Source organism: Rhipicephalus sanguineus, chromosome 9 (genome assembly GCF_013339695.2).
Source record: "Rhipicephalus sanguineus isolate Rsan-2018 chromosome 9, BIME_Rsan_1.4, whole genome shotgun sequence".
NCBI classification, from domain to species: Eukaryota; Metazoa; Arthropoda; class Arachnida; order Ixodida; family Ixodidae; genus Rhipicephalus; species Rhipicephalus sanguineus.
The window spans coordinates 16867249-16877988 of NC_051184.2; the positions used below are offsets into that span (position 1 = coordinate 16867249).

The 10740-nt window shown below is 47.0% G+C and overlaps 1 protein-coding gene across 1 annotated transcript; it reads left to right on the forward strand.

The window, feature by feature from the left end:
* The first annotated feature begins 1042 nt into the window (after positions 1–1042).
* Positions 1043–4821, forward strand: LOC119404658 (U6 snRNA-associated Sm-like protein LSm4). The gene is made up of 5 exons (XM_037671250.2): positions 1043–1171; positions 1286–1327; positions 1399–1497; positions 2156–2336; positions 4581–4821. Exons 1-5 carry the CDS (start codon positions 1169–1171, stop codon positions 4682–4684), a joined length of 429 nt encoding a protein of 142 aa, XP_037527178.1. The 5' UTR covers positions 1043–1168; the 3' UTR covers positions 4685–4821.
* The last annotated feature ends 5919 nt before the right edge of the window (positions 4822–10740 follow it).

The window sequence follows — 10740 nt, forward strand, 5'->3', positions numbered from 1 at the left end:
AGCGAATACTGCAGCATCGCCTGACTGCAGCAATGCGATGGTGGCGCGTCGATGCGCTAACCTCCGCAGATTTGGGCATGGTGATGTGAGGGTTTCGGAACGAAGTTTCGCAACTATTATTATTGAAAAACTTTGCGCATGGGGCGCTGCCAGTTATTTGTAATCACACACTTATAAAAATAAGTACGTCTATATATTATATTCTGTCCATGCGTCTACGGCTTTGATTGGCTTGTAAACTAAACTGACTGGCTGCTTTATAGTGTACTAGAATAATCTCCTAGTGACGCGTCCAGGAGGCAGGGACAATAGGCCGGTTGAAGCAAACGCCAGTAGACGCCACTGGTGGCGTTGCTGCGCTTTTTTCTAGTCGCGGAGCCAGTTCGCGCCGGTTTGGGCCGGTTCAGACGCGCTTTGCAGCTGCTTGCCTCGTGCGCGTCCCCTGCGACGCTACGTTCAACGTCGTAGTTCTTAAAAAAAACAAAAAGAAATGGTGGATGACTTTTTTTTCTCCGGACGCTTACATGTGGGATGCTTCCATGTAGCACGAAAATAGCGCACCTTTTCATTTCCTTCACGAATCACTCTCGATTGCACGCCGTAAAATGAGGTAAAGAAACGCAGGAATAATCTTGTTTAGCTGCGTTTCTGTAACCGAGAATAAATCACGAAAAGTTTGCCACCATCAATATGCGTCCGTCGAGGCCGTTATTTCATCGTATACGCCTTCTGGCATAGCAACGCAGCGTATACGTTGCTGAGCACTTTTGTGTAGTTTGCGATGAGCATGGGATTTAAATGTTGTGCTAGGTATTGCGCAATAGAAGCAAAACATGCAGAGTAGCTCATATGATGGGTTTGTGCAAATAGATGATAAAAAAATGCGAATAGATACTGCTGCAGGCGATGTCCCGAACTGCAATGAATCCGCCGGTCTGCGGCATTTACGCTAGCAGACGACTAGAAAAAGGCGCAGTGGCGGCGTCTGGCGTCGTCTACACAAACGGGCACGCGCGCTCCTTCGCAGACGCGTCACTAGGACATTCTTTTTAGGTGAAGAGCCGGGGAGCCGGCGCTTGTGCAACTCCTGCGTATTGTGTTCGTTTGCGATTGCGTTTCGTTCCGACTTTTTTTTAGAGAAAACTGAGAAGGCTGCTCCAGAGTCAGAATGGTAAGCTACACTGTCTTTATACCTTCGTCATATCTTGCCAAACAATACATTTAAGATTACTTGCTAAACTTTTTGAACGTGCAGTAATTCAAGTGTGATCTGCGCTTCTTGCAGTTGCCGCTATCCTTGCTGCGGACGGCTCAGAATCATCCTATGGTAAGAGGAAGACCTGTGAAACACCCACTTGTGTCGAGCGTACTCTGAACGCACTGTGCACTTGTTTGCAGCTTGTAGAACTCAAGAACGGCGAGACGTACAACGGCCACCTTGTCAGCTGCGACAACTGGATGAACATCAACCTCAGAGAGGTTATCTGCACGTCCAGGGTACGCACATGATCCTTATTTATTTACCCACGAAACAACCTCATTAGCGCTGACAAACGTTATCTACCTGACATCAGCAGCAGACTGCTGCTAACCTTCTCGGACTGACGGCGTACATGTCCGGATCCCGTGAGCTGCTTCTCCATAATGTTCTTTGTCAGTTACGGGGAATACGGCGGTGACTAGCAATGCAAGAGCACTTGGTTTGCGATGCGCCCATTCTAAGCGAAGCATACCAGCTGGCTTAATTTCAATCGAAGCGCAAGTACTTTCTCACCGCCAATGTAAATACTACGCATAATGCAAAATAAAAGTATGACTAAAATATTATCTTTGGCTGCGTACTGATGTCAGAATCCCTGACAGAATTGTCGAGACGTTCAAGTTTTCTATCTAAAACCAGGAACACAAAACATGCATCCGCATGGCGAAGTTCGGCTATCTTAAATGCGCATAAGTACCCGAGGTCACGACAATGAGCGAACGTAATTAGATGGAGCATTTGTGCAAAACCTTTTTGTGTGGGATGGTAATTGCTTTAGGTGGGGCGTGTATATTTTATTAGTTGTGACCAAATGAGTTTCATGTAGCCTGTTATGTCCCATGGATTGATCAGTGCCCTGTGACATGCTCCTCGTCTGTGCACATTCTTGTACAGGATGGTGACAAGTTCTGGCGCATGCCTGAGTGCTACATCCGGGGCAGCACAATCAAGTACCTTCGCATCCCCGACGAAGTTATTGACATGGTCAAGGAAGAAACGCTGATCAAGGGTCGGGGACGCGGCGATGCCGGAAAGCGTGGCGGACCCGGAGGCCGTGGTGGCCGAGGCGGCAGAGGTCTGTGGATTTGACAATATTATACAGCGCTCAGCAATTGAAACGCAATAATTGGCCCGCTTGGCAGCCAACATTTTTTTTGTGACAGTGGCGAGCACTGTAGAGACTTTGCTGACTCATGTATCCAGTGAAAGCATTGTTCCTACATTGTAATAGCATTTGACCCCCAGGAGATCACCTAACACCCACCAGTAGCGGAAAAATGTACCGGCTGCCACATGGGCCAACTGTCAAAAGCCAGCAGACATTGAAGACAACAAAAGCACAGGAGAAAAAAGTTGCACCATTTCCCGCTAAAGGGGACCATGAGGCGATGCGAAGCCAGAGCACTTGCACGATCGCGTTCCGTTGGCGTTCTTTGGGCATGCTACCGACCTCGCGTCGTGGAATGCGAAGAGGAACGCTAAGCGCGTCTTGTCTTCTCTCTAGCCTGGCCGTTAATTCTCACAGGGCGAGTGGGGAACACAGTCGGCAGGCGTGCGAGAGGCGGCCAGCGTAGGAGAGGAGAGAGGGGGGGAGGGGACGTGCATGCGCTGGTGCTCATCGCGGCGTTGCGCAGGAGAGAATTTCGGCATGTCTAGCCCGCGTTTCAGAGGAAGAGTGGAAAGGGGGAGGGGAAGTGGAGAGGGTATGCGCAGTAAGGGTGGTCACGCCGCACACCACCACCACCGGATTGAACTCCGCCATAAGATACTTCGCATTAAAAAATCCTTTGCTGCGTTTACTTACGAAATGAAAGTTACCCCTAGAGTTTCCACAGTGGGAGCTAACATCACAATAACCGCATGATGGTACTTGCACACATTGAGCTACAGCAGCAGCTGTCCCTCCTTGCATTTTGATTTACGTACAGCTGCTGTCACACCCAAACAATGAAGCTGCGTCTATATTAGCGTAACTTTAACGAGCACAGGCTGTCTGAAGGTTGAAGGAAACATACACTCACCAACTAAAATAGAAAAAAATACAACAGGATTGACATTATGGAGCCCAATACAGGTGCCTTGTTTACAATGAACGGCGGTCTTTATCATATATGCATTGAAAGACACAACGCGCTTGTATATAGCTCATGGAGTGGACCCCGTGTCCGATTTATCGTGTTATTAGATTGTATGCAGAAAGATTCTATGAGCAGGCGGGATGATAATTTTTTCTCTTTTTCAGTAATGGAAGCTGATTGCCAGTAAAGACAGTGTCCAGTTTTTTCATGATGCTCTGCCAGGGCGTTCAAATCGTGTGTCCTTTGGCTAAGTCATTGCAGTGCTGCTGTAGCCTTCTTTTAAAGTTTGCAGTCTCGCCTGTATGCACGCCTGGCAGTCTTGGCACGGAATTCTGTGGACGACGTCAGGGTATCTTTTCTTTTCAAGGTGGCCTTTGACTCTAACGAGTTGTTTCAGCTTGCTTGAAGAAATGTGGCGGACTTTGCACTTCGTACTCTTGGAATATTCTTGACAGTGGCTCGCTCACGCCTCGTGCATAGGGGAGTGAAGCCCGCTTCTTCATTGTTGTTGCCCTGGCAGGGGTGTCAGCTGCATGCCTTTCTTCAGTTTTTATAAATTGGCTGGGGTAGCCATTGCTGATCAAGTCCTGTGTCACACTCAACTCAGCTCTGCGTGCGTCAGAAGTAGAAAACAATCTGTATGCGCGGTTAAACAGTGTTGATGCAACAGATTGTTTTTGTCCAATGGGATGCGCCAAATCAAATTTAAGATATTTCCCTGTATGCGTAGGCTTTTGATAAACACTTGTTGAAAGGCCGGATGCAGTGTGTATGACTTCAATGTCCAGGAAAGCCAAGCGACCGTTGACTTCTTCTTTAACGGCGCATACTGATCATGTTCTACTTCCTGGTGCCTTGTTTGTTGTGAACAAGGCAGCTGTATTGGGCGACGAAATGTCAATCCTGTTGTTTTGTGTTCCATTTTAGTTGGCGAGTGTACGTTTTCTTCAACCATGATTTTTCCTCGCCAGACGAGTTTTTGTCAAAACCTAGACTTCAGGCTGTATGAAGGAAACGTATCCTTGTGTAGGAAGATACATTGAGCTAATACATTCAAGGCATCTTAACCAGAAATATCTGGCACTATATCTGGTGCCAGAAGCTCATATATGTGGGGACAGTGATCAAGTGCACATGTTCACACGAGTGCTTCCTATTGCACACCGAGTTTACGGGAAACAGTGTTGATTTCTATTTTATGTTCGATCAGTGCAAGAAACATGGTTACTCTTCTCTGCCAGGTGGTCCCTTTGGAGGCCGAGGTGGCAGGGGTGATGGAGATGGACGAAGAGGTGGCAGCCAAGGTGGCAGGGGCGGAAGAGGAGGGCGTGGTCGTCCAAATTAGTCTCATACTGTTCAAGCGCTACCAGAGCAAATTCATTTTAGGGCTCAAAGACTGCTACTATCATTGTGTACATTGATACAATGCAACTACCAGTCACATGGATACCATCCTGTAAATAAACTTTCACTGCAAAACTCTAGGCTTCGCTCTGCTTAAATTTTGTTGAGCAAGTACTGCGTGTGTCCTTGTAACAGTCAATCGATACATGGCTTACAAGGAGGTGCAATTGGGATCAAAAGCTTATGGGGTGGGTTCCACTAAGAAGTTGAATTTGCCTGCATGCAGTAAAACAACAGAATATACTGTGTACTCACATTACCAAAGCAGACTAGAAAACCAATACAATGCTTTGTGCTCATGCTATGGATTTCTTTTTGTGACATGTGTCCCATAAACTGCTGTCCTGCGCAGGACAACTGTCAATTATGAAATAACTTGGGGTTGTTGCTTACGAGATACATTCTGGTATTTCTCTTCCTACGAGTGGAGAATGCATGCTATACAGTCACGGTGGTGTGACAAAGCAGCTCCAGCATAAATGAGGACAAAGGAGGATGACTTGTCCAATATGAACTTCAACCAGGTTTCACTACCACTGCTACTGTTGTTCAGTAAAAAATATGCCCACTTTATTGTCTCGAATGCCAGGTTGCAGATCAAAAGAAAAGAGCAGCTGCAAGGTTCTAGGTACTTGAATAAACACTTCGTTACCATAGCATCCCTTTTGTATTTGCTGGCCATAATCACCCTCAAATCAGCCAGCAACACTAGACTATACATTGTAAAAGGTAAAAACAGCGCAAAATAGATGAGACGAATGAATAACCACACAGGACGAGTGCTGACTAACAACTGACTGATTTATTGCTTCAATGCAATATAAAGGAAAATGGCGGGGACGCAAGTCGCTTGGAACTTCAAGCTACTCGTTAGAGCACTGCACGGGCCGATTTTTCCGGCCCGGGCCCGGCCCGGCCCGAAAATGCAATGCTCCGGCCCGCCCGAGCCCGGCCCGGTGTTCTTAAATGTGGCCCGTACCCGGCCCGGGCCCGAAAGGTTTGGGCCCGGCCCGGCCCGGCCCGGCCCGTTTCAGCTAGTTATGCCTTGAGCATAAAGGAGGCACTGTCCAACCTTCGGTTATTGTGAAGATACCTGCCGCACACAAGATATTTTCTAGAGATTGTTTTAGGAACTTCTTTCAGTGTCACGACTTTCACTGGTACTGTGCATACTTTCGGTGAATTACGCGCGCAACACTCTTGCGAAATGATTGCAGGGCAATATAAAATATAATTGGAGTCATAGCTGGCTCTTTCATGTACGCACGCAGTGCTAACCACGCCATCTCATTTTTGCATTTCAAAGAACAACTACAAAATATAATACCTGCATAAAGTGGAGAAAAAAAGCATGGCAGACATTTTTAGGTTCAGTCTACATCAACTGCATATGAGCTAGGGCTGTTCAGTAAAAGTAGCAAGTCTCCTGCAAACTTCATCTATTGCACAATGCAATGAAAAAAAAAAACGTGCTCTAGCTGCTTCTGGGAGGATTACACCAGGCTGGGCAGCGTTACATAAATTAAAGCTGTCGTGTTGACTCCTCGGCAGGCAGCTGCACCCAATCTACACTACGTTTTCGTGCTCTAAACAACAAGGTTCTTTGTCCTAGGGATGGTAAAATCGATGAACGATTAACCGATTAATCGATTAAAGGTCCACAATTAATCGATTAATCATAATTGATTTGTGCATTTCGATTAATCGAATTAATCGATTAAAACTATTGGATTAATCGATTACGGCATCCCCCACTCCCGCCCCCAACCTCGCCCCTTGGCCGGACCGCATGACTGCGAGGCGCGCTATCCTGAGACGCAGACGCTGAACGCTATCCACGCTGAACGCTATCCTTAGACGCAGGAAGTTGCAAAGCCGATTACAACTACTTTTTCTGGTTCTATTTGGGATGCCGTCGATCGCGCACTTCTACGCAATTGCGTTGCACTGGAGTACGATCCGATGAACTAAATGCCTTCTCAGTTCAAGACATACTATAGTAACCCTGTAGTCAATCGCCGCACCAATCCGAATTCACTTGAGACTTGGCACAGCATGCGAACTGGCCTAGATCATGTGTTTGACGTTGCAATGGAGTATTTGCCAATTCCTGCATTGTCAGTAGCATCCGAGCGCCTTTTTTCGCATGCTGGATGTATGGCGACCCAAAGGAGGTGTCGGTTGCTCGGACAACTGACATTTCTTCGCTCAGTAGAAAAAAGCATGTGGTTCGGAGCAGCAACCCCATGAAACAAAACAAAAGGGGACTGTTGAGAAAGTTAGCAGCACGGCGATTCGCCAACTTTCAAACGAGAAGTTGATTCTTTTCTGTAAATTTCATACGTGCCAGCGCATCGTCTTGTAGCTTATTTTGTTCGTGTTTGTTTTTTGCCGCGCTGTTTCATCGTGTTGCCGCATAAACGCATGTCTGCTTACATTTGGTAAACGAGTAGTTTTCATCACCTGTAGTGTCAATCGCAACTTTCTTTGTATTTTATTCAACCCTCAGATTTTACTCGTTTCTTGTGTAAGTGCGGCATTGTAATATGCGCTGCTTATTTACTCACTGGTTCTTAGTGCCGTTCTGTTTTACTCTTTAGCAAATAAAATATTGTTTACCAATGAAACAGAGAGAGAAAATGTATTATAAGGCAGAGAGGGTGGCCTGAGCTAGTACGCCCCTGCCTGCTACTCTGCACCGGGGAAAACGCAACGGGGCAAAAAGAGTGATGAAGTACGATGATGGGGAGATGATTAGGTAATCCGAATATACATAATAAGATACGTTTGCTAGCGTAAAGAGGACAACGACGCTAGTAACCATCTTTTATTTGCTGTATACCAACTAGCCCAACTGTCCGTCTTATAGGGTATATATACCGTTTTCATAATTGTTGAGCTAACTTTCCTACGATGCAGTTAGTCCAATTAATGGCAGCTAGTCACTTCTTCAAACAGAGTGTTCAAGCGTGGTTTGCTTGCGCTAGGACGCGGAAAGTGTAAACTCGGCTCTCTTGACACGAACACGCATAACAGACAAACGCGAGCACGTGCAACTACGACCTCGTCTTCTCTTGAAGCACGAAAGTTGCTGCCATTAGTTGAGAGAAAATGTAGTGCAGGAATGCGCACTCGCGAATTGTGAAAAGGCCCTTATAGACCCTTTATGTAATCCGCAACTTTACGCGTCGGCTTACCGAACGTCTAGCATCCAGTGCATTACTATTGAAGAAGTGACCTTGTAGCACTTAGTAATACTGTATGGTCGCATATTTAGGGAGAAATACAGCTTTCAGCTAGAGGCCCCCGTCTTCTGCTGTGACAAGAAAGGACAGTCGCGCAATTTATGTTGTAATATCTGGTACACTAGATAGCGCTCACAGTTCAGGATGTCCGCACAATTGAAAAGGTGTGAGTGGCGCCGTGTTACGGCAAAGATCAGGTGAAACCTGCGGAGTATACTGGCGCAGCTGCTGTTTTTTCTAGCCGGGAGGCAGAAACTCATGTCACTCTATTTCCCGCAATATTAATTAGAACTGACAGACAATAATGCCAAGGAAAGTATAGAGGATGTTATTTGTAATAATTGTGATGTCAATGTGAAGAAAGTAAAGTGGACGAAAAGATAACTTGCCGCCGGCAGGGACCGAACTTGCCACCTTCGAATAACGCGTCCGATGCTCTACCACTGAGCTACGGCGGCGGTCATACCCCGTCCACTTCATAGGGTACACATGTGCATTTAAACCTAGGAGTGTTAGTCAGCGCCGATCACAGCCATGGCGGCGAGTGTGGAACACTCTTTTTCTGCCTTTTGGCGTCACGTAGCAAGTGACCTTTTTTACGAGCTCGCAGCTGACCAATAATCCCTCGCATACTACCTGAAGGCACCAAGTCTGCCAGAACGAGGCCCTCGCTATGAATGAGGGAAAGAAGGTGACTTTTAAGGGCTCGTTTTTCTTTGTCATACACCCTTAACCTCCCCTATACTTTCCTTCGCATTATTGTCTGTTATTTCTAATTAATATTGTGTCTAACAAAGAAGAACGAGCCCCTAAAAGTAATTCGAAGGTCGCAGGTTCGGTCCCTTCCGGCGACAAGTTATCTTTACGTCCACTTCACTTTCTTCAGATTTATATCACTATTATTACAAATAGCAACCCCTATACTTTTTCTTGGCAATATTGTCTCTTAGTTCTAATTAATATTGTGTCTAACAAAGAAAAACGAGCCCCTAAGTGTCATCTTCTTTCCTTCTATTTCCCGCAGTTGCCTGTATGGATGGTCTGTTTGAGGCCAGTATATTTCTGTGTAATCTCTGCATAGGTGACCTCAAGAAAAAGATCGCGTCAGTCCGCAATTATAGTATTATGTAGGGCTTCCACAATATCTAACCGACAAACCGAGAAAAGATGACTTGCTTACTAGAGCGAGCGTCTTATTTAATTTCTCCTCGTCTCTCTTTTACCTTTCTCGGGATTTCCTCACCCTCCGCCACACTGCATGTTTCAACTGCGACTTTCCAACCAGTGTGGTCCCCGAACGCGCCTCCGGTTTCGATGAGCTCGAGTAGGCAGGGTTCGAGAAAATGCGACCTGCTGCCGAATAGTCCAGGGATGATGGCCACAGATGCTTGAATCCGCGACATCAACCAACGACGACGGGCCCCTTGTGTCCAGTGTGCGAAAGTGTGAATTTTCGCACACTGCACGCAAGGGGCCCGTCGTCGACACTTTCGAAAGGGGGAATTTTGGATCGCCAGCGCGTCTAATGAAAATATTTGGGCCCATATTAAACACGAACGATGCCTCTCAAACAAAGAGATATCGGTTTTAAAGCACCCATTAAAAATGTCGATTAATCGATTAAAAGATTCCACCGAAAGCAATTAACCGATTAAAGGCTAAATCGATTAACGATTAACGATTAATCGATTAAAAATTTTAATCGACCATCCCTACTTTGTCCCACCCTTCTTCCCCGAGTCACCGCCACCGCAGGGCCATAGATCTGTCAAAGCAAGGCACACCCGTTAACGAGCGAGCCACCGTCCTCGTGTCAGATGTGTGTACAGTAACGGTGTGTGGAATAAAGGGTGCTTGAAATAAAACTAATCAGTCTGCGTGTTGGTTATCCCCAGACTCCCGGATCGCTTCTCTAGCCTGATCACTCCAGTTGTGAGCCACACTCGGGGAAACGAGTGTCTCTATGGTCTGGCGCCTCACCACTAGTAATGGCAAAATCAACAACGGCGTTCGCCCTGTGATAAGAGTCGCTCCGCATCTTGCACTCAAAATGCACGAAAAACAGCTCCTGAGATATTAATGACTCACAAGTCGCGTTGGCCAGTCTACGGGCATGCGAGCGCAGCTGCATATTGGAAATGTTTCCCTAGATACGAACGCGCACATCTTATATACACTAATCTAGGCAGTTTACCGTTGCTTTCCTTACACGGTACCCAAGAACGTCTTTCACTCACTATAATGGCGGAAACTTATATTAGGCGTTTCTTGAAATCTCGTGTAGCATACCGATGGAGCAAAATTGTAGACGTCTTGTACTGTGCAATTTCTCTGCACGCCAATGCACTCCAGGTTGTTTAAATTACCCGGAGCCCTCAACGACGGCGCCTCATATAGCCTGGGTCGCTTCGGGAAGTTAAACCCCACAAAACAACAAAAACAAATCCACACAACGTACACACGCAATTATACATATACGTATGTGACCCGGGCCTAAAACGGGCCTGGCTCAGGCCCGAGCCCGACCCGAGCCCGAAGGTCATGGGCCCGAGCCCGGCCCGGGCCCGATCCAACAACCCCTTACCCGGCCCGGCCCGGCCCGCGGGCCGGGCCGGGCCCGGGCTTTCGGGCCGGCCCGGGCCCGTGCAGTGCTCTACTACTCGTCACGATACAGAGGGTAGAGCTGTCAATTGACGAGATTACAACTAGAGATTGCACCTAGGCACATGCGAGCGGTTCACTAACGCATGTG

Coding starts and splice junctions, on each gene's coding strand:
- LOC119404658 (XM_037671250.2), top strand. Junction 1,498..2,155: donor AGGTTATCTGCACGTCCAGG/GTACGCACATGA, acceptor ATTCTTGTACAG/GATGGTGACAAGTTCTGGCG. Junction 2,337..4,580: donor TGGTGGCCGAGGCGGCAGAG/GTCTGTGGATTT, acceptor CTTCTCTGCCAG/GTGGTCCCTTTGGAGGCCGA.